The following is a 25,214-nucleotide window of genomic DNA, read 5'->3' as shown; positions in this document are numbered from 1 at the left end:
GCCAGAATGGTAAGAAAAAAGAAAACCAGGAATTTTATTGAAAAGATCAGGAACGGGAATGGAGACTTAGTATACGCGACAAATCAAATAGCAGAATCTTTTAGAAGCTATTATGAAAAACTATACGACGTTCAACAGAAGTTTAGGGACCCAGCCGAAAAACAGGATAAGATCAGGGAAGTATTACAGCAAACTGACCTACCGAAGTTAGAAGAGTACGAGATAGAAAGAATGGAGGAATGTATAACTGAGCAGGAAATAAGTGAGGTCTTAAAAAATACCCCCAAGGGGAAAAGCCCCGGACCAGACGGTTTCACGTCAGCCTACATACAAAGGTTTAGTACCATCTTAGTCCCTAGACTTTGCCAATACTTCAATGGCCTGGGGCAAGATTATGAGATGAGTAGAGAGGCATTAACAGCTACGATCACTGTCATTAAAAAAGAGGGAAGGGACAACACGACTTGCTCAGGGTTCCGACCAATCTCACTCCTGAATGCAGACACTAAACTGTATGCAAAAATTTTGGCCGAACGAATGAAGGGGGTGATGACAGCTATTGTCCACCCAGACCAGGTGGGCTTTATACCTGGGAGGGAGGGTAAGGACAACGGGGTTAGGGCACTCCTTCTCTTGGAGCAGATCAAAGAAAAAGGGACCCCCGGTCTATTCCTGTCAGTAGACGCTGAGAAAGCGTTCGACAGGGTAGACTGGGGGTTCCTGATACAAACATTAGAATTTATAGGAATAGGTCCAAGGATGATCAAATGGATCAAAACTCTCTATTTCCATCCATGTGCTAGGATCAAGATCAATGGATCTCTTTCCGCACCCTTCGAGATGAGAAATGGAACTAGGCAGGGTTGCCCCTTGTCCCCCCTCCTTTTTGTCCTCTCATTGGAACCCCTGCTGGCAATGGTCCGACAAAATCCAGAAATATATGGAGTAGAAGTAGGAGAAGACGAGCACAAAGTGTCCGCCTTTGCAGACGATATTCTATTTTTTATAAGCAGCCCAAGAGTCACTATCCCGAAATTAATAGCTACCTTAAAACAATATGGTGAGGTATCAAACTTCAAAATGAATACAGAAAAGACGGAGATCCTGAACATTAACACTCTTAAAGAGGAAGAACAATATCTGCGGAAGAAATATAACTTCACATGGCAAAAATAAATAAAATACCTGGGAATAAAACTGGCAAATACCATCAAGAAAATATATAGAATAAATTTTATCCCCCTGCTCAACGAAATAAAAAGTGAAATTAAAAACATATATAATAGACCAATTTCGTGGTTCGGGAGGATAAATGTGGTAAAAATGGTTCTCATCCCAAAAATTCTATATAAGTTTCAAATGGTCCCAATTTACCTACCACCGTCATTCATCAAAATAATTAACTCCCTCATAATGAAATATATTTGGAATAATAAAAAACACAGGGTGTCTGCTCAAATCCTAAAACGGGCCAAGAAAAAGGGAGGCTTAGCTGTACCCGACATCAGATTGTATTATAATGCTTCGGTTCTCTCACGGGTTATAGAATGGGCTAAAGAGTCCCAGGACAAAAGATGGATAAACATTGAATGCACATTAGCGAGAGCACAGTTAGGGAGATTAATTTGGAATCCACCACAATATAGATCCTTACACACCTCAACACACACAATTACTCATAATGCATGGAGGATCTGGGATAGACTTCACAAACAATTAAAAACAGAATTCAACTCACCCTTTATTGATTTAAAAGAAAATGAATATTTCATCCCAGGGACAAAAGAAGTAGGGGGAAATTGGATCACAAATAGAACACAGCTAAAAGATATAACACTAGATGGTAAAATTAGGACACTTCACGATATTAAATATAGGATTGGAATTAGGGCGCTCGACGAGTGGAGATACTTGCAGTTAGTGTCATTCGTCAAGCGCCTACCACACCCTTTGCGGTCACAAGAGGAGTACACTATATTGGAACAATTGTGTAGCACCGAAAGCTCAAAAGGAAATATATCTAAAATTTATAATTACTTGCAGAAAACGGAAGAGTTGGACACGCTAAAATACATCCAAAATTGGGAAACAGACTTAGGGGTCCCAAGGGGGAAAACGACCATAGGAAGAATCCTGAATATGACTCACACCTCGGCAGTAGATGTAAGAACCGCTGAGATGAACTTCAAATGTTTGACGAGGTGGTACGCCACCCCAGATAAAATGGTCAAATTCAGAGGGGGTGAGTCAGAGAAATGCTGGAGAGGTTGTGAGTCAAGAGGAACGATGGCGCACCTTTGGTGGGACTGCCGGAAAATTAAAGCTTATTGGAAAAAAATCTTGGCCCTGATAAAGGTAATAACAAAAAAAGAAGTGGAAGATAACCCATGGGTAGTTCTCTTTCACGGGGGGGAGGTTCCAGAGAAGGAGTACAAGGGTTCACTGATCCCTCATTTGTTGAACGCAGCGAAACGATTGATTCCCCTTAAATGGAGAGACGCGAAAAGTCCGCAAATGTGGGAGTGGATCGACTCCGTAGAGGACACTTATAGGAGAGAGAAATTAAAATACGGAAGCTATAAACACAAGGTAGGGGAAAAGGATATATGGGCACCCTGGTCGGAATTTAAAAAGTCCTGGAGGTTCGCAGAAAACCTGAGAGAGGAATAGGAACACACTTTCAATTAAGGGAAGAAATTCCTATAGTGGAGTCGTGGGATGGTCAAGGGCAGGGGTGGGTAGGGGGGGAGGGGGAGGGGGGGGGGGGGGGGGATTTAGTTGGGGAGGGGGGAGAGGGGGCGCTGGGTATTTCTTTGTCACGCAGATAAAACCTTTTAAAACTCCGTACTTATTACAAATGAGAGAGTCCCAAAAGGTAAAAAAAAAAAAAAAAAAAAAAAAAAAAAAAAAGGAAAACAGGAAGATCTATAAAAAAAAAAAAAAAAAAAAAAAATAAAAATAAATAAAAATAATAACAAGTATAAAAACTTGCAAAAGAAATATACCACAAATGATGCTAAACCAGATGAAGAGACGGAATTATGAATAAAATCATGAGCAAGTCTCTCGCTGTGGTGAAGTCTGAAGTGGAAAAAAAAAAAAAATTATCTGATGGTTAAAAAAACGATAGAAAAAAACGATTGTCTGTGGGCACGTCCACCGGTTAAAAATCCGTGCATGCTCAGAATCAAGTCAAAGCATGCTTGGAAGCATTGAACTTAATTTTTCTCAGCACGTCGTTGTGTTTTACGTCACCGCGTTCTGACACAATAGTTTTTTTAACTGATGGTGTGTAGGCACGACTGATGAAAGTCAGCTTCATCGGATATCTGATGAAAAAATCCATCAGACCGTTTTCATCGGATGAACCGATAGTGTGTACAGGGCATAACACTCCAAGAGAATATCACAGCAACACTGTCATCAGAATGGGATGATATGTCATCAATTAATCTGTCACTCCACAGAAACACCAATGCTCATACATAAGGGTCTCAAGGCCATTTGCACATCACACTACAATAGAAAGGATAAAAATATGCTCCATAGTGAAGACCAGAGATGAAATATGAAATGTATTCTAACAAATGCACTTACATGAGTATACCAAAGGGACCAGCACTTCGAACTAGTAAAAACGTCCATCCATCAGATACAAAGATGGCTGTGAATTGTGCACGCGTGGTTGGCATGTGTCCCGACTCCACCCTATGCATTTCGTCACATATGACGTCATCAGGTGCTCGGGACACATGTCACCACCACGCAGTTACATAGAGGAACGCACAGAGAGGATAGAGACATGATAGGGTCAGCATAAAATAGGCAAAATATCAATTCTTCTACACTGTGGCCCAATACATCCAAAGGGCTGAAAGCACACCTTGCATAGTGCCCACTACCATATAAAAAAACAATTTGCAAGAAAAATATATTATAAATGTAATTACTAAAAACATGAAAAAAATATTAAACTGAATAATAAAATGAATTAAATAAGGAAAAAATATAAAATGTAATTATAATATAAAATATAAATATTTTGATATTTTATTGTTATTTTTATTTATTGCTGTTTTTACTGTGCAAAGCCCTTGTATGAGCACCTTGCTTCAAAAGATAGTTATAAATTGGGGCAGTTACCATTTTTGTATACCCTGCTTGCTGGATTTGGTGTGGAGACACAATGAATGCCTTCGGCTGCAATTGTACTCTTGCTGGGCTTCTAATGTGTCCTTGCACCTTTAGGGCCTCCTCTAGGCCCTTAAGGCGGAGCTCCACCCTAAAGTGGATCTTCTGCTCATTGGATTCCTCCCCCATATCCAGTGCCACAATTGGCACCTTTCGGGGGGAGGGGGGGACATTATACCTGTCTTTGACAGGCATCCTTTCCCACTTCCGGGAGTCCGGCAGCGGCCGTGATGCGGAAGTGACGTCACAACCATGGGCGTCCACTCATAGGGTTAAGGGGGGGCGAGTGACCCCCCCTGGAATCAGCAATGGTCTGCCGTGCTCGCATCTGTAGCTGTGCTGACTCTGTGTTTGTGTGAGTCGGCTCCACAGCTGTTGTAAGATCAGTGTCACGGAGCTTACAGAGCTCTTTACTGCCACCTCTGGCTGCTTCCTGTATGTGCACCCTCGTGTTTGCTTTGCTGCCTGTAATGTTTTTTCAAAGGGACATGTGGAAACAGGACTTGGGAGAAGGAAGACCACTGTGACCTTACAAGTGGGGGCTGTGAGTACAAGCCAAGGGAGGAGGCTGTTTGTGTACAGGGGGGGGGCTAACATATATACAGATGAGGGGGGCAGCTGAGTGCATACAGGTATGATCAGTGAAGGGGGGGTGCCAGATATAGGAAAGATCATATCATCTGTCCTGTCCTGTATACAGCTATATACACCCATCTTCCTTCCTGTATTCCTCTATCCTCACTGACTGCAGATATACATCATCTGTCCTGTATATAGAGCTGTATATACCCACCTTCCTTCCTCTATATACCAATACCATCCACTCCTTCTATATACACATACTGTACACCCTCTGTACTGTACATTTGATCAGCACAGTGAGGCTGCATATCATGGGCACATGCCTGCGCTTTATGGGATAATGACTAAGCCCCTCCCCTTCATGACATTGTCAAAGAAGCGGAGCATAGGTGACCGTAAAATCATGCACCCCCCCTGGAAAAAGTTCAGCGGATGCCCATGGTCACAGCGGGGCTTCCCGCTCCTCCTCCCCTGGCCGCTGGGCTAATAGGAGAGAGGAGCGGGGCCTTGTGCATGCGCAGTAGGTGTTCCCAGCGTGAAGCCTAAAGGCTTCATGCCGGGAACCCTACTGCCGTAGGACAGGTAACTGTCCATTAATTAAAAGCCAGCAGCTGCAGTATGTGTAGTTGCTGGCTTTTAATTTTTTTTTTCCCGGACCTCCTCTTTAATTTATCCATTGCTATATATGCTCCAATTTTGAGATTCTCAGTTAGGGCACTTTCACACTGGCAGTGCCTGGGCTTCGGCTTTACCGTCATTTTTGCGGTGCTTTTCGGCTGCTAGCGGGGCGCTTTTAACCCCCGCTAACAGCCAAAATTGGGTTAAAAGCTCCAGCAAAGTGCCCATGCAGCGATGCTTTCTACTGTATGCATTTCATTGGGCATATACACAGCTCCTACAGCTCCTACAGCGCCTCAAAGATGCTGCTTGCAGGACTTTTTTTTGAGCTTCCTGCCAGCGCACCACTCCAGTGTGAAAGCCCTCGGACTTTCACATTGGAGTGAAAGGAAAGGCACTTTACAGCTTTGGCACTATAGCTCCTGTAAAGTGCCTCAGTGTGAAAGGGGTCTTAAGACTGCACTTTACAGAGGCACTTAGGCTTACTCATGTAGTTTGCAAATGTGTGCAACTAAAACCTTGGTGTTAAAGGCAAACTGTTAGACAGTGCCATTTTTTTTTTTTTTTTGCCTGATTATTCCAAAATTAGCTTGTGTGTCAGAAAACGTAATAACTTAGTAAATCTTTAACAAACATCACATTCCCTATAGTTTTCAAGCTCAGCAATACACTCAGACAGAAGCTTGTATATTTGAAAGACCCAAACCCAAACACAAGCAAAGTGACTTTTCAAAAACCTATACATTGGGGAAAAAGGCAGGACATGTTTTAGCGGTTTAGCGGTATTAAACCCTAATCACTTGGTGATCTGGCCAGTAACACATCTCATATATTAGAGTGCCACCACTCTGGATTAAGGCATATAGGGGCATCTTTGGACAGCAGCATTGTCAGCCTAGGGGTAGAGGAATATTAGATGTACTAGTAGACATAAATATGCAAACTAATTGAAGCTGAACTATAGCTTACACTGTTATTACAGCAATTGTCTCCTGCTGCTGTAAATCAAATCCTGTGAGAAGGGAGAGGGAGGGTGAGACTAAGCCACTGCATGTGTCAATGAAGGCGCATACCCCAGCTCAGGAGCTAGCCTACAGATGTGCCTGTTCCCACCTCCCATGGTGTCATACCAAGAAAAGAAGGAGCGGAGAATGTCTGCAGGGGAATCCCAGAAGAGGAGGTTCGGGGGGCCACTCTGTGCAATACCATTTCACAGAGCAGGTAAGTATAACATGTTTATTTAAAAAATCACTATAGGGAAAAGAGGCACTTCGAGGACAGTGTGTTGCATATTTTTGGGCAGAGAAGACAAATGGTTTGCATTTCGTACACACGGTCGTGTGTACGAGGCCTGAGTCTGTGACCTACAGCCACCACCAGATCCTTTTCCAACACAGGTATTCCTCTTAATGTGCATTTTACATGTGAATATTTGGTACCCAATGGCATAATTTTACATATCTCATATTGAACCTCATTTCATCTGCTATGTACCTGCACAACCCCCTATATTATCAAGGTCTTCCTGTAATGAAGCTACATCTTATGCCAAATGTATTTCGGTGCATTATTTAGTATCATCAGTCAACAAAGAATTTGAGCTTTTAATTCCCAACTCAATATCAATAATAAACAAATTGAACAACACTGGCCATAAGACAGAACCATGGGGCACACCATTCACAACTTTAGACCATTGAGAGAATAAGTAATTTATGACTACTCTCTAGACCCGTTCATGTAACCAGTTTCCTATCCATGTACATACAATTTCATCAACTCCAACAGACCTAATTTTATAAATTAAATGTTTACGAGGTATAGTATCAAATGCTTTCACAAAATCTACTACTGTCCATCTATTGGACTTCCACCATCCAATTTCTCAGTTACTTCCTCATAGAATTATAACAAGTTGGTCCAACAAGAACCTATTTACTCAATTTGTCTCTTAAAAGAGGAAATTTTCATCCAAAAAACCCAGCAAAAGGAATTACAAATTCAGTTACATAAAGCTCCCTCCAAGAGTTCCCAAAGATATAAGTTGGCGGATGATTTAACAAGGCACTATCTAACAAAAACATAAATCTGTTTTCTTGGGAATATTTTTGTGTAGACACAAGTCCAATACAGTAACCATGTTTATCCCTGAGATTAAAAGGACACACTTACTAAAGAGTAAATGCTCTCCCATTACAAACTGAACAGAACTTTATTTTCCCTATCAGCAAAATAAAACAAACGTATTAAACTAGCTGCTGAAAGGAAAAGTTATAGACACAGCAGTCTGCTATGTCTCTCCACTATGTGTTTAGTGGCTGTTATTCTGTCACAGTTTGTCTTCATAATTAGGCTTCTATGCCTGAAATATGATGTTACTTACCCACAGATATCGTCCATACAGCAATTATTTTAGCAAAAGCCTTGGCTCTTGAGTTGAAGCGGCTGTGATGGATAGGGTTTCTTATTGCAATGTACCGATCCAGAGAAATTGCGCAGAGGTGCATGATAGAAGCAGTGGAGAACAGTACATCCAAATAAATCCAAATGGGACACAGTTTTCTATGTAAAGGCCATTCATAATCTGAGAGATAAAAGAAATAGATTTACATTATTAGAATGTTCTCATGCAGTTATCATTTGCTCTGCACATTTTATGCTTAATTCATAAGAAAAAGAATGATGTAGGAACTCAATACTCTGCCTGAGGCTTACAAGAATTAAAAGGTGGATATCATAGTACAAAAATGATAGTACTATAATATGTTATAAATAATGTAATGGGTGCTACACTTCCTAAAATGTATCAGCGATCAGCTAGAGATGAAATGTCTTTATACAATGCTACTTAACTTGATTATTCAGGCAATAGAGAAAGCATGGGGTGCAATTTCTACGCAAACATTTTAAAAGGGAATGTATAGATTTTACATTTTAATAGCTATACATGTAAAACACATCAGTTCGGTCAGACCTTTTTTTTGTGTGTGGTGAGATGCTGCTTCCTGTTGTGCACTGCAGTATATTGGTTGTGCTTTACTGTTCATTCCCATAATGGCAGGCAATAGATGATGCAATTTCCTTTCCTGCAACCACAGTCAGTGTAGACGAGGGAATCCCTCCCATTGAGCTATTGTGTTTTCCCAGCAGGGGGTGGAAGCCACCCCTGCCGGAAGAACACAGTGATCATGCTAGCGGCAGCTGCTGGCAAAAATTGCATGCTAGAAATCTGACATGCTAGTTGTACCCAAGTTGATGAATGGATGAACTTTGATACAATCAGCCTGCTGAAACAGCCGAGATTCGAACCATCTCTGCCGGCTTAAGTCTACATATAAGTTGGCTTACTCATTGCAAACAATGCACCTCTTATACAGCTGATACTATAAGCTCTGCCACCAAGTTTCTTGATGGATTTTGCCGAGGAAAACGGTCATGTGTACGAGGCCTCAGTCTCCTCCCACCAGTCACTGCTGTGGAAGCCAAATTGCAAATCTGGTCCAGTTTTCTTAATAGGTAGGATCAACTTCTTAAAATTGATCTATTTACTGATGTATCTTTATATATTTGTAAGGTGTCTCCAGTTTTTTTCCCCCAAAAATTTGAGGAGTGGTTGAATTCCTCCAGCGACAGTTACTACCGCTGCTACTGTGGCAACCATATTAAGGTCATTTAAACAATTTTGTAATTTGATATATAGGATGACAGCCACCTCAATACAGTGTATGTTTCCTTCGGAAACTTCTATCCTGACCTGGCATAGAGCTGCTGCACTATTAGGTTATGATCAAAATTGTCCCTCACTGCATATGCCTTGTGGTTTAATCCCAAACTTAAAAAAAGTACGGACACCCTTTCACACTGACACGTTTTTCAGATGGTTTAGCGCTAAAAATAGCGCTGCTATACCGCCTGAAAAAATCATGCCCTGCAGTCTACAGTGTGAAAGCCCGAAGGCTTTCACACTAAAGCAGTGCGCTAGCAGGACCGCTCCAAAAGTCCTGCAAGTCGCATCTTTGGAGCGGTATAGGAGCCCGGTGTTTACCGCTCCTATACCGCTCCTTCCCATTGAAATCAATGGAAAACTGCAGGGAATACCGCCGGCAATGCGCCTCTGTAGAGCAGTATTAACCCATTTTCGGCTGCTAGTTTGAGTTAAAACCGCACCGCTAGCGGCCGAATATCTTGGTAAATACGACGGTATAGCGGCGCTAAAAATCGCGCCACTTAAATTAAAACAAAAAAGCGATATATGGAAATGACTCCCACTGTCGGTAGCAGGACGCTGCAATCTAATAAAAATGATATGGCAGCCACAGATACTATATCTGCTTCACAATTCTCTGATCTGGTTAGGGCAAACGTGGTTTAAGAGAATACAGTTGCTATTCAGAGAATTAATATGGAGGGGGGGTCAAGCCAGGATTAGCTTGCAAACGCTACAACTCCCTAAAAGAGGGGGACATGGCGGTTCCACACCCAAGACTATACTTTGTGGCGTCTCAGCTGCAACACCTGGCGGGTTGTGGAACCACAGAGCCAGATAGTCCCAACAGCCGACTGTTGCTAACAGGGAATCCCCATAGGCTACTTGTGGAAGCCTTAGAGGCAGATTTTTTTTTCTATAAATGCCCGACTACAAAATTAGTTAGTAAAATATGGCAGACAGCAAAGGTATTACTGGGGTATGTTGGGGTAACAGAATTTTCCTCCCTATGGAGCAATACAAATTTACAGGAAGTAATGAGTATAGAGAACTCTGGGGAGTGGGCAAGACAGGACATAAGCCGTTTAATACACTTGTTCGAGGGTGATACCATGAAAACATTCTTAGAATTGACAAGGGAATATAACATACCAAATAAGACATTTTATAAATATCTTCAGGTTCGCCATGCCCTTCAAACACAATTTAGCTCACAGTTACATGGACCCAGATCCCCGCCCTTCTTAAAGTAATTAAGGCAAGAACATCGAAAGGCTTAATCTCAGCACCACTCTGGGGGTTAGAGCAATAAGCAGAGCGGGCCCCATTAAGAGCAGAGAGGGGTGGGAAAGGGACATGGGGATAGTACCCCTGAACAGTGGGACAAGATCCTACAACGAGGAGCATTGGTCTCGATTGCTCCAGCGCAGAGACTGTCCCATCTGTTCTTATTGTACAGGGTATACTATACCCCCCAAAAGATGTTCAAACTAGGGTGGAGGCAAAACAATGAATGTCCAAGATGTAAAGCTAAAGGAGATCTCATACATATGGTTTGGAAGTGCCCAAGGCTTTATAGCTATTGGGTGGAGATAATTGAGAGGATCAATAAGGTTTTTGGATCCTCCCTCGACCCAGTGGCGATGACCTGCCTCCTAGGATGCATGGAGGACAACAGAGTCCCACCAGGCAATCTGGAAGCAGTATTGAGATGCCTATTTCAGGCACGCAAGATAATAGCTCAAAAATGGCAATCAAATGCCCCCCTGTCTGTAGAAAACTGGGTAGCGACCATTAACCTAACCATTTGCAGTGAAAGAGTGAGCCTCATTAGACAAGGGAATTATGGGAAAAATTTGCGAGACTGTGGGGACCCTGGTTGAGGGCTGTGGGAGACCCTTTGTAGGGGGACCCAGCGATGGAATCCTCCCTGGCCCACTGCGAGCCCACTTCCTCTGCCTACAACGGTCTACCGCGGTCTAACCGCCCCGTCGCTTCTAATATGGAGTCTCCTAGCGTGGTTCATAATGTTCTCCTGGTAGATTCTCCCCGTCAATAACCTAAGGACGCAAAAAGAATACAATATACAAGAAGTATATATATCACCGCGCTACTAATAAACGTAAAAAATTGCAGCCAACACTACAGAATTCGATCAAATTCTGAACAGACAAGCAAAAAACAAAAAAATGTAGCGCTAATAATACGTGCAAACAAATATTAATTGAATAAGACCCTCATGCGTGAAGGACATAAGTGGTAAAATTCACAAAAAATCTGTGTACTTGTGAAAAATAATAATGAGATATCAAAGTTCAATATCAAAAGTTCAGTATTCGTGATCCAACAAAAAAGCAACTCAGTGCTGGAGGGAAAGTGTAATGAGTATTGAACAGGTAATCCACCACCAAGATAAATCAGAGGCTTACCAGATGTTGTGGACCTAAATAGGTGTATACCTAATAGGTCAAAAGAGCTTAATGGTATCGATGTCCTGGCCTCAGAAGACTTGAGCGATATGGGAGGATGTATCCAATTTTGTTGCAGTATAGGTGAACACGGACCAAAGAGAGCAAAATTCAGCACAAATGAGCAGATAAGCTCACCAATAGTGAATCCGGGGGTTCAGAGAATGATAATCAAGAAAAAGGAAAATAGACATAGTGTGATACTGTATAAAACTTTTTACTGATGATAAAAAAGTAAAAATATCACACTCACATATCACATGAAGATACAGGCATGTATAATGGTGAACAGTGGGGTCAGCGGGTCCCGACGCATTTCGATCCAACGATCGTCATCTGGGGTAACCTAAATAACCTAAGGACGCACTGAGTATATCTGTGTGATCCATCCTCTTCCTAGGTTAGGCAATTACAAGGGAGGTACGTTCCTTAGGGATGGGGTAGGGAGGGGGGGAAGGGAGTCACAAGGGAACAGACACAAGGGGAAATAATAGGAAGAAGATACCCTTTTTTGTCTTAACATAACAGTACACTTTTTCCTTATTGTACACTAAGACCCGATTCACACTTGGGCGACTCGTCAGGCGACACAGCCGCCTGACAAGTCGCGTCCCATTGTAGTGAATGGAACCGTTCTAATAGGAGCGACGCAAGTCGCTCCGACTTAGAAAAAGGTTCCTGTACTACTTTGGGGGCGATTCGGGGCGACTTGCATTGACTTCAATACTGAAGTCATTTTGCAAGTTGCCTCTCAAGACGCCTTGAGATCGCCTTGCCGAGTCGCCCCCAAAGTCGTGTCGGCTGTGTGTGAACCGGCTCTTATTGTATTTTGCTATTTCTTTATTTTGTAATTATGTAATTTGTACCTGTCAAGAGCTGAACTATGAAAATCAAATAAAAATAAATGATTTTAAAAAAATAATAATAATCGCGCCACTATACCGCCACCGCACCTCCCCTGCCCCGTGTGAAAGGGGCCTTACTAGTGGGTATTAAATATTTGTTGCTTCTCTTTCTTAATGGATCATTCTTCATTTTTTAATTCTTGAAATACACTATATGCCCAATAAGATGCTCTTTATTTTTAAATACCCTTTAATGTGTTTTTAGGCAATTTAAATCTCTGTCAGTGACCATTCAACATACTTTGCTAAAAAGATCTCTCCTAATGGTGGGTGATCAAGAAACTGTATTATCTGCTCCAAACTGACAGCTCTCAACCCTTCACCATTTCTCACTGAGGATGCATGGGACAATGTACAACAAAAAATGTTTGCTGCCATTATAAGCACCATGGGCAGATTAATGCAGTTTAAATGTATTAATAGATTTTATTACACATCAGCTTGATTTATAAAAGGTAGGACTAAGTACTCATAATTTAAAGATCCAGACCTAATAAAAGTATTTTTCTTACTTCCTTACATGAAGCTTGTGCTTCACTGCCCCTTTTGCATATTATGTGATGCTTCTTGGCACCATCAGTGCATTTAGTTACAGCTCTTTTGCTAGGATATTGTTTTGTTTGGTTTGCTTCTATGCTTGCAAGCCAATTAAATTCCATTGGAAGGACACTCACACTCCTGACAACAAGTTGTTGTGGTTGTAAACCCTTTACAACCACTTTAACCAGGGCTCAAGTCCTGCGGGAACGCGTGGGAACGGAGTTCCTGCACTTTTTTCTCAGCAGGAACGCAGTTCCCTTTGCAGGACTAGAGCAGCCAAGCCGCCCGAGCCAATCCATCACTAAGCGGCGATGCCCAGCTCGAGTCACTGTCAGGGGCAGGCGAACCTTAGTAATCCTTTATGTTACTGGCCGCTTCCTGTATATGGATTCATCGGGTAGTGTGCGGGTATTCCGTCACTTCCTCGATGCCGCAATGTCTCCTGGGAGCTTTTGTCATTGTTCCCAGGAGACATTGCAGAGGTCTGCCGCAAGTTTTCGCGGGATTTAGAAAGAACTTGCTTAAAGAAAAACATGCGGTTTAGTAATTATGCATATGAGCATATAATTTTTTTTTTTGGTGGGGGAGTGGATCTTGGGTGGGAGTTCCCACACTTTTTTCCCCAGGACTTGACCCCTGACTTTAACCTATATGTAAGCCTAGATTAAGGCTTACTTGTAGGTGCTTGAAATTTCTTCTAAACCTCCACGGATTAGGAGATATTTACAAAAATCACAGGCGCCAATGTCAACGGCACAGGCGCACTTTAGCAACGGCGTTTGTACTGTTCCTAAAGGAGGCCGTGTCGTGATTAGCGGCACATGCGCGGGAGTGATGTTATCGCATCTCCGGCCGCGATACTCGGAAGTATCACCCGGGAGAGATGCCGGCCGCCGAGCGGTGAATGAGGACGGCTGCAGGGGCTTAGATCTAAGGTAAGTATTACATAATGAGCTTATTGCAAATAATGTAAGTACATGGATCCGTATTTATTTTGGCCCCCTGCAACCCCCCATACATCAGCATTCAGACAAGGAAAGAGTAAGCACTCTCAGACAATCTGGTTCCGTGACCTTACATGCTGGAAGATCACATTGGTCTTCTGCTGTTTCTTTCTTTTCCAGTCACATGCTGGGAGATGTTTAAGCAAAATTACTGTATGTAACTGCAGTAGAGAGGAGACTACACTAACCTATCTGTGATGTCCAGTAGGACTGGCTGGACCTTGCTTTGTGCACTGGTTCAGTCTTGTTGGAACAGGAAGGGGCCATCCCCAAAATGTTCCCACAAAGTTGGGAGCATGAAATTGTCCAAAATGTTTTGGTATGCTCATGCTTTAAGAGTTACCTTCACTGAAATTAAGGGGCCAACCCCAACCCCTAAAAAAACAACCCCTCACCATAATCCATCCTCCACCAAATGATTTTGGCAAAAAGCAAGGTCCATAAAGACATGGATAAGCAAGTTTGGGGTGGAGGAATTTGACTGGCTTGCACAGAGTCCTGACCCGGTAGAAAACCTTTGGGATGAATTAGAGCGGAGACTGCAAGCCAGGCCTTCGAGGCCAGCATCAGTGCCTAACCTGACAGATGCACTTCTGGAAAAATTGTCAAATAATTCCCATAGACACACTCCTAAACTTTGTGTACAGCCTTCCAAGAAAAGTTGAATCTGTTATAGCTGCAAAGAGTGGGCTAAGACTGGGATGCCATTAAAGTTCATGTGCGTGTAAAGGCAGGCATCCCAATACTTTTGACAATATAGTATATATATATATATATATATATATATATATATATATATATATATATATATATATATATATATAAAAATAAATACAACATACATAGCCAGATTCACATAGGAGGGCGCATCTTTAGTTCGGCGTACCGCATCATATTTGCACTACGCCAACGTAAAATAGTGAGGCAAGGCCAGTATTCACAAAGCACTTGCTCCGTGAGTTACGTCGGCATAGCGCAAATGGGCCGGCGTAACCCCGCCTAATTCAAAGTAGGCATGTAGTGGGCGGGCTACATTTAAATTAACTGTGACCCCATGTAAATGAGGGCTGTTCGTACGACGCATGCGCGCGCATTCTCAGAATCACTTTGCAAATACTCCCTACGAAACAACGTCGGCTCAATGCTTTCGACGTGAACGTAACCTACGCCCAGCCCCATTCCCGTATGCTTACGCAAACGATGTAAAATACGACGGCTGTTCCGTCATCCATACCTTGCATGGGCTGCGCCATCTTTTTGGTGGTTTATCGTTACGCCGGCGTATGTCTTACGTAAACGGCGTATCTTACTGCGACGGGCGTACGTACGTTCGTGAATCAGAGTATCTTGCTCATTTACATATTCGACGCGTAAATCCACGTACACGCCCCTAGCGGCCAGCGTAAATATGCACATAAGATACGACGGCGTAGGAGACTTACGTCGGTCGTATCTTGGCCAAATTTAAGCGTATCTGGTTTCCAGAATACGCTTAAATATACGGCGGCGCGCATTCGGACTTACGACGGCGTATCTACTGATACGCCGTCGTAAGTCTTTCTGAATCCGGCTAACAGTATTTTGGCTGTGTATCAGGCTATTTTAAGTGTAGGATGGAAAAAACATGCGTAATGAGTAAGGAGCATTGCGCCAGTCATTGCATTTGTACACATGTGTATAAGTTTATGGATAAAAACTTAGCAATTCAATGTGTACATTCATGTCCACTTTGGTCTTTGGCATCAAGTGGGCAATATAAACCGGAGTCATGCATTAGCTCATTGCTGAATGGTCTTTCAGCTGTATTCCTGTGATCTCTGATCTTAAACCTTGTGTTTGACCTTTGTTACTGATCTTGCTCTGCCTGGCCTCTCTTGGATTTCCTGTATCTACCAACAGTTCCTGATTACCTCCTTTACCAACTTTAGCCTTGACCTCTGATCAAAACTCTGTTTGCCAACTTTTACCCTTGCTGCTCGCACGTTGCTGACCTCTACTTGTTCCCAGCATTGATCCTGCTTAGGATTTGGTGCTTTGCTACTTGTCTGTTATCAAATTTTGTCTGTGATCTGACGCTACCTGTACCTGGTGAATCCTTGGTGCATTAACAGCTATACTTCTGCACATCTGATCTTACATCTTACAAGTTCCAGTGACTAGCTCCTGCACTAAGGCACATGTACACTTCTATCAGCCTTGTAAACCCCTGTCTTAGCTTTCAGGTTTGCTCAGATAGGAATGGTGCAAGAGGCAACCCTCATCACCTCTGGCTCCTCATACAGGTACATGCCTCCATGATAGTAAGGAAATGAGAATAAGATGCAATTTGCTTATAGTAAAAAATAAATACTGTCCACACATAAAAGCACTGACAAGACATCATAAAAAAAAAAAAATTTAACTGATGGCCTTTGAAGACATACATCTGACTTCAGCATCACCATCTGTTTTAATAATAGTAGCAGCAGCTAAGTTGTGTCTCAATCCACTACTGTAAATGTAGGTTGTGTTATTGCATTGTACTGTATGTTTTCTAGTGCTCTTAGCAGTGCAGGAGTACACCTGAGTGCTACTCTCTCAACCACCCACTACCCCATCTTATCCCTTTTACCTTTAACCATGATCCTTTACTATGTTTTTGAACTGAGGCCTATCCTTTCAATTTAATAGTATCTATGATCACAGAAACAAGTAAAGCGCTATAAAAACTAAACATTAGGCACTAAAAAATTATTAGATATTCATAAAATGAAACAGGAAACCTGCATATTTTTTAATTTATATATGCTGAAACAATAATTTCCTATCATATTCTTTTCCTACACAGGAACGAATTTGGAAAACAAGCTTGTGTAAGCATGTCCTAATATGTAACGTTTGAGACTGTGGCTTATATTTCAGGTTAACGGCTTAGATTTAAATGTATCTTCTGTTTTCTGTGTCCTTCATATTTTTCCTAATAAGATTAATAACATGTTTAAAACAAAGAATTTACTAAACTGATAATTGATGTTTTTTTTTAGCAACAGGCCAGTTAGACATTTGCTATCACTCTTAAATGTGCAGTAACAAATAAGCTATAGCTAAATGGTAACCAGTGAGATTTAACAAGTATCTGAAATGAAATGTTTTTTTTTTTTGTTTTGTTTTTATCTTGATTGGACGTTCATAACTGAAGTGGTAGTTTTATCATTGTACACTTTTTTTTATATTTTTCATAATAACTAAAAACTTAAAACTAGGCGTGGCATGTAAAGTAAGACCTCTTACAGGTTACGTCACAAATGATATGACCACAATATCTTAAGGCTTTCTAATTGTAAACACTAGTTGGGAAAATGTTTAAAGTATAACAGATCAACCTTTTTTCCTTCAGCAATGGATATAACAATTTGAACCTATTTTGCATTGGGATGATTTCACTTTCTTTCTCTATGGCCCCATACACACGACCAAACATGTCTGCTGAAACTGGCCCGCGGACCAGTTTCAGCAGACATGTTTGGTCGTCTGTACAAGGCATATGGGTGACAACTGCCTCTGTGATTGAAATTTCTCCAAAGGTGACAGATACAAGATTAAAAACGTCATGATATAATCCTTCTCCACTCTGCTATAAAGGATTTCTATTGCTATACAGTATGTGTTCCCAATTCCTTCCTTGGTGACCACGGTCCCAGGAGGAGGAAGCAGGGCATATCCTCTCTTAAAACTGAGGTTACGCCATTTTTACTGCAGCTGCTGACTTTTAAAAAATGGACACTTACCTGTGCAGCACGCCCACAGGGGGGGGGGGGGTGCGGGTAGGGGTGTGTCTGCATCCCCCTCCCCTGAAAGGTGCCAAATGTGACATCGGAGGGGGGAGGGTTCTGAAAAGCGGAAGCTCCATTTTTGGGTGGAGCTCCGCTTTTAGCTGGATACAGTACACACTATACAATTTTCTTTAGAATTTTTCCTTTAGATTTACCAAAACTATATAATATGAGGTCAAACAAACCTAAACCCATTTTTAATTTGTATGCAATCACGCATGCTCTTGCACTACATAGTTGACGTTAAATCTAAAGGAGATTGAACAACAAATGTTGTATAGTGTATATCCAGTTTACACAAAGGTTCTAATCTTCTCCACAAAGCAAATTATTTTAGTTTAAAGTTATACTTTAACTACTTGCCGACCTGCCGCCGTCGTTTTACGGCGGCAGGTTGGCTCCCCTGCGCGAGAGCCCGTAGCTCTACGTCGGCTCTCTCGCAGGATACTAGGGGCGTGCGCCCCCCGCTCGCCCCCTAGTCCCGTGCACGTGCCCGGCGGGCGCGATCGCCGCCGGGCACCCGTGATTGCTCGTTACAGAGCAGGGACCGGGAGCTGTGTGTGTACTCCCGGTCCTGTCAGGGGGGGTGGGGGAAATGCTGATCCTCTGTTCATACAACGTATGAACAGAAGATCAGTGATTTCCCATAGTGAGGCCACCCCCCCCCACAGTAAGAACACACCCAGGGAACATACTTAACCCCTTCCCCGCCCCCTAGTGTTAACCCCTTCACTGCCAGTGGGATTTATTATAGTATTCCAATGCATTTTTATAGCACTGATCGCTATAAAAATGCCAATGGTCACAAAAATGTGTCAAAAGCGTCCAAAAAGTCCGCCATAATATTGCAGTACCGAAAAAAAATCGCTGGTTGCCGCCATTACTAGTAGTAAAAAAAAAATATTAATAAAAATGCCATACAAATACCCCCTATTTTATAAACGCTATAACTTTTGCGCAAACCAATCAATAAACGCTAATTGCGACTTTTTTTACGAAAAATATGTAGAAGAATACGTATCAGCCTAAACTGAGGGAAAAAAAAGTTTTTTGATATATTTTGGGGGATATTTATTCTAGCAAAAAGTAAAAAATATTCATTTTTTCAAAATTGTCGCTCTTTTTTTTGTTTATAGCGCAAAAAATAAAAACCGCAGAGGTGATCAAATACCACCAAAAGAAAGCTCTATTTGTGTGAAAAAAAAGGACGCCAATTTTGTTTGGGAGCCATGTCGCACAACCCGAATCACAAAAAGTGCTCTGGTCTTTGGGCAGCAATATGGTCCGGGGGTTAAGTGGTTAAGAAAACTCCAATAAACTAAAAACACAAAGGAATGTCTAAGGAACCTGATATTTATTTGTGTGTATTCTAATTGGTATATAATACTAATTGCGCTTAGTATTATATACCAATAGCGTAAAGTGTCATATTTTTGTATTTATATTTTTAGTACAAATACTACCATATAGTTGGTCTCTACAATGTATAGACATCATGGCAATGCAAATTGTTTGTCAATATATTTTCCTTGAAATATAAATATAAACTACGTTTATTTATCATAAAATATGTGTGAATAGTGTCAAAAAAGTGTGTGCTGAAGCCAATTGTGAGTTTCACAAACCAACTTTATTTTAACCGTTTTGACAATTTCCTAAAATGTTACAGTAACATATTTTTAATATACAATGGGGTTATTTAAGAAAAGGAAAATCCACTTTGCACTACAAGTGCACTTGGAAGTGCAGTCACTGTAAATCTGAGAGGTAGATCTGAAATGAGGGGAAGCTCTGCTGAGTTTATCATCCAATCATGTGCAAGCTAAAATGCAGTTTTTTATTTTCCTTGCAGATCCCCCTCATATTTACGGCGACTGCACTTTCAGTGCACTTTCAAGTGCACTTGCAGTGCAAAGTGGATTTGCCTTTAGTAAATAACCCCCAGTATCTCACAAAAGTGAGTACACTCCTCACATTTTTTTAAATATTTTTTTATGTGACAACACTGACGAAATTATACTTTGCCACAAAGTAAAGTAGTGAGTGTACAGCTTGTATAACAGTGTCAATTTGCTGTCTCCTCAAAATAACTCAACACACAGTCATTAATATCTAAACCGCTGACAACAAGTGTGAGTACACCCCTAAGTGAAAATGTCTAAATTGGGCCCAATTAGCCATTTTCCCTCCCCAGTTTCATGTGACTCATTAGTGTTAAAAGGTCTCAGGTGTGAATGGGGAGCAGGTGTGTTAAAGTTGGTGTTATCGCTCTCATTCATGCTGGTCACTTGAAGTTCAACATGGCACCTCATGGCAGTTCAAGCATGGTGGTGGGAGTGTCATGGTCTGGAGCTGCATGAGTGCTGCCGCTACTGGGGAGCTACAGATCATTGAGGGAACCAAGAATGCCAACATGTACTGTGACATACTGAAGCAGAGCATGAATCCCTCTCTTCAGAGACTGGGCCGCAGATGACACTGCTTTGCTAAAGAAGCTGAGGGTAAAGGTGATGGACTGGCCAAGCATGTCTCCAAACCTAAACCCTATCGAGCATCTGTGGCTGTGGGGCATCCTCAAACGGAAAGGTGGAGGAGCGCAAGGTCTCTAATATCCACCAGCTCCACAATGTCATCATGAAGAGGACTTTAGTGGCAACCTGTGAAGCTCTGGTGAACTTCATCCCCAAGAGGGTTAAGGCAGTGCTGGAAAATAATGGTGGCCACACAAAATATAGACACTTTGGTCCCAATTTGGACATTTTCACTTAGGAGTGTACTCACTTTTGTTGCCAGCAGTTTAGACATTAATGGCTGTGTGTTGAGTTATTTTGAGGGGACAGCAAATTTACACTGTTATACAAGCTGTACACTCACTACTTTACATTGTAGCAAAGTGTCATTTCTTCAGTGTTGTCACATCAAAAGATGTCCCTTAAGTATGTAATGCAATAATATGTTCCACCTGGATGGCATACAACTTTAGTAGATATCTAAATCTATATTTTTGTTCTGGATGCTGCAATGTTTGTATAGAGCAGTGATGGCGAACCTTGGCACCCCAGATGTTTTGGAACTACGTTTCCCATGATGCTCATGCACTCTGTAGTATAGTTGAGCATCATGGGAAATGTAGTTCCAAAACATCTGGAGTGCCAAGATTCGCCATCACTGGTATAGAGCATACAAAGGGGCTAACCCTGCTTGGAACGTCACACTCATAGTCCAAATTAGCCACGCATAAACTGTAAATCTATTGAAATTATTGCCAGCATAGCCAGTCAAACAGATGATTGCTGCCTACAGTATATTTATTTATAAAAAAGGTGTCTTACGCAGGTGTCTTCAGTGGAAAAATCATTCATTGTATCATTATTACAGCTAATCTTGGCACTTTATACCTAATCTGCTCATAACAGCTGTATGTGCTGGAGAAAAAATAGAGCTCCTTGCCAATTAATATCCCATTTAAGATGTTCAAATGCAAAATCATTATGCTTATAGTTATGATTTGGCAGCTTCTGCTGCCTTCCCATTATCAAAAGTTTTGACTTAGGGGTTTGGGGAGGGGGGGGGGGGGGGGGGTTTAAATCATTGTTCAAATTGTTTTGGCTCAGAAGCTTGACAGACAGTACATCTAGATGTATATAAACAATCTGAGGTTTATCGGTCCTTTAAGGAAGAATAGTGTGATATTATCAATGTAATAACTATCCTTACACTTTGTAATATTAACTGCATAATAAATGGAGAAAAGGTAACCCTCATGGCAAGGGGAGGAGACAGATGTCACAAAGGGGTAAGACCACTAGACCAGATAAACAGATAAATACCTTACTGATCTATAATAACTGATGGCCAATATTGCTAATCTTAAAATAACAATGTGCTTTTTTTCCAATTTTGAGAACATTTCATTACGGTGAAAGGTTCTTATATTTCGGACTTAGATAGAAAATAGATTTAAACTGCTTACTCTATTTATTCTTTGGATTTTTATAATTGTCAAGATCATTGTTAGCTACACTGGAGTTTCTTTCTTATTATTATAGTAGCAGTAGATACATTTTCACCAGTAAGGGGTGCTCTGGTATTACTGAACAACACAGCAATATTGCATTTGTGAATATACAGCTGCCTACTAAGTGGCTAAGTGACCATAAATATAGATAGATAGACAAATTGACAGACAGATAGACAGACAGACAGACAGACAGACAGACAGACAGACAGACAGATAGACAGATAGATAGATAGATAGATAGATAGATAGATAGATAGATAGATAGATAGATAGATAGATAGATAGATAGATAGATAGATAGATAGATAGATAGACAAATAGGTAATCAAAGTATTTTAAGCAATAGTAGCTATAATTATTAGAAAAGTACATCTTTTAACTGTGTTTCAAACAATAACTGGATAACACAATAAGCCAAAAACTGTTGCACATTTATGTGTAGTTCATTTTTACGGTCAATCCAAACTACATACTATGATGTTTACAGTGCATTATCCTTATATATTCTCCATATTATTCATTTTAAGAATGTAACCCTATTGATTTGAATTGTACTGTTGGTGTAGTGTCTCCCTGCATTGTAAAGCACTGTGCAAACTGTTGGCGCTATATAAATCCTGTATAATAATAATAATAATAATAATAATAATATATTCATTATTTTACGAATGTATAACTACAATTCCTGAACATTTAGTACTGTTTAATCTGGGTTCTATATACAACCAGGCATGGAACATGGCATATATATAATTTAAGCATGCACTTTCTTTTTTTTTCAGCCAATGAAAAAGCTAATCACTTTTTTTTATAAGAATCTGAATTGGTTAACCAAAGCATACGTTGGAATACAAATAGTATGTATGTATGTATGTATGTATGTATGTATGTATGTATGTATGTATGTATATATCTACTTCCCTGTTTAGTTTCTTTTTAATGGAAAACATATTTTAATCTAATTAACTGTTATTGCCTAAACTTCCTAATACAGTAAAACCTTGGACTGTGAGCATAATTCGTTCCAGAAACATGCTTGTAATCCAAAGCACTTGTATATCAAAGCATTTTTTTACAGGGTATACAAGAGAAGAGAGTCACCTCTAAGTGAAGCAATAATTTGCTAAATGCTAAATGATGTACCTTCATTAAATGTAACCATATTGTTACACTTAGAGGCTCCTCTCTTCTCTTTTATACTCAGTTGTGACATGGCGCTACTCTTATATCAAGACATCGCTTGTATATCAAGGCAAAATGTATTAAAACATTTTGCTTGTCTTGCAAAACGCTCTCAAACAAAGTTACTCTCAAACCAAGGTTTTACTGTAAATTGTATTTAGAGATAATGTGTTTAGAACTGGGAACCTGCTGCAGTCATTTGTGTAATGGGTTCTACTACTTACCATAGAGTATGTTTAACATGGAGATGGGCATCACAAGGAAGCCTATAAGCATATCAGCTATGGCAAGGGACATGAGAAAATAATTTGTGGCATTTTGAAGCTTCTTCTCCAGAGAGACAGCCATGATCACTAATATATTTCCAGCAATGGTTACCACAATAACTGTGACTGTAAGCAGGGCTGGCCAGTTTTTTTCTAAAGAAAAGGAACTTCTTTCTGGAGAAAGCTGTGTCAAGTTTTCCGAACCCTGGGTCCAGTTGAAATTGTCAGATATATTAGCTCCTCCTGTTCCAAGATCACTGTTATAAAATTTCCTTTCATGGTTCAATTGGAACAGGGAGCTTTTGGTGACATTCAAAAGCTTCTCTTTGTCAAGAATATCCATGCTTAAACCCGAGTTCTGTGGAGAAATGATCTGAAAGAACAGAACGGGGTATCTTTTCTCCAGCATTGGTCTGATTTTAATCCACAAAGGAGAGATTCATAATAGCTGGTCCTGAGTTTTACCGATGATCCATCTTCCTTAGGGAATTGTGCTATAAGATCCATAGGTTCCCTCCCATGATCAGAGGGTTTAACACAATTTTCTCCGGCTCCTTTTAAACTCAGTCATCAGATTGCAGTTTAATTCAATCCAGATTTTTTTTAAAAGTTGATTTGAGGTTATATGGTGTGACCATGAACTTTTGCTCCAGTCCACGTCATCCTAAACTATAATCCTTCTTCCTTTGTTTTGGTCTTGCACCTCCGGGAGTATCTGAGAAAACAGGAGACATAGTAACACCTCCAGTAAAAAATCAGTAGAGAATGAAAATGTTACGTCAGTGACAGCATTTCAATTCCAATATGATTTTCTTAACGTGAAAGTCTATATCTGACACACGATCAATAAGAAAAGTCATGATCAATAAGAAAAGTCATTCAAGTCTGGCAGGTTAATATATTGTTCATCAGCTCGTTAACTCACTTTACGGCTATGTGAAAAACTCTATTGTGTTTTTCATATTGATTTTTTTTTTTTTTTTGCACTTAAAAATTTGTAATAAATCACATTAAGTCAGAACAATGTGTTAGCATAACATATAAATAGTATTGCTCCAAAAAAACAGAAAACAACATATGATAAAAACTCACAGTAGTTGCAGGATGAGAATTCCATGTCAGTCTATTGCCTCTGTTTCTTTATGTTTTTCTATCCTCTGAGTATTCTCTGTGTGCTTCTTCCAACACAATTTATGGGCTTCACATGTTCCTTTCAGACTGGAAGCAGTTCTTGCAATGGGGGACTTGTTTACTCCTTACTGATCTGTTCAGCTTGTTGGCTTTCCAACTATACATTGTAGAGTAATGCTCCAGAGGATCCAAAAGTCTAGAAAAAATAAATATGCAGTTTTGGTTTTAATTAAAACTCAATTGGCAGCAGCTCTCTTAAACAAGAAAGAGCAGTCTGTGTGTGCAATGAGATTACACTGTGAGTTTACCAGGAATGTCATGTCTTACAGAGTGCCTGGTTCAGTCTATCAGACCTCCCACTACAAGCCATGTCATAAACTGCAAGGTAGCAACAGCATACACAAAACTGGCAATAATGGGCTACGAGGCTTTCCCAATCTGTGCTCTCCTCTCATCATTTACACAGCACAATGCAAGAATGGCTTGTGTAGTAGCTGAAAAAAAAATGCTAAAAATAACCCCATGCAGTGTAATGACATAGAAAAAACGATGTCATTGCATAGCAAATACTATGGGTTAGTTCATTACATTGCGCTTAATTTTATTATTTTTGTTTAAATATATATCCATATATCAAATATAATGAAATGGGTAAGCGATCTTGTATTGCCCTCAGGCTTTGGATTGATGAGTTATTTTATCTGTCTTTAGCAATCAGCTCACTTGTTGTGTAGTAACATGACTTTCATCAATGCAATCCTCATAAGCTACTTTTATACTAAGGAGGG

At 40.7% G+C, this 25,214-nt stretch overlaps 1 protein-coding gene across 1 annotated transcript in view; it reads right to left on the bottom strand.

Annotated features, from left to right (window-relative positions):
- HTR2A (5-hydroxytryptamine receptor 2A) overlaps positions 1-24,880 on the bottom strand; it is a 62,824-nt gene extending 37,944 nt beyond the window's left edge. The window contains exons 1-3 of the mRNA XM_040341248.1: positions 24,388-24,880; positions 23,254-24,010; positions 7,775-7,975 (exon numbers count right to left, since the gene is read on the bottom strand). Coding sequence (XP_040197182.1) covers positions 7,775-7,975; positions 23,254-23,704 — 652 coding nt within the window. The 5' untranslated portion in view covers positions 23,705-24,010; positions 24,388-24,880. The remainder of the gene's footprint in view (positions 1-7,774; positions 7,976-23,253; positions 24,011-24,387) is intronic.
- Positions 24,881-25,214: the final 334 nt, after the last annotated feature.

This window comes from Rana temporaria, chromosome 2 (genome assembly GCF_905171775.1).
Source record: "Rana temporaria chromosome 2, aRanTem1.1, whole genome shotgun sequence".
Lineage (NCBI taxonomy): Eukaryota > Metazoa > Chordata > Amphibia > Anura > Ranidae > Rana > Rana temporaria.
This window is presented reverse-complemented; position numbering and strand designations above follow the sequence as displayed.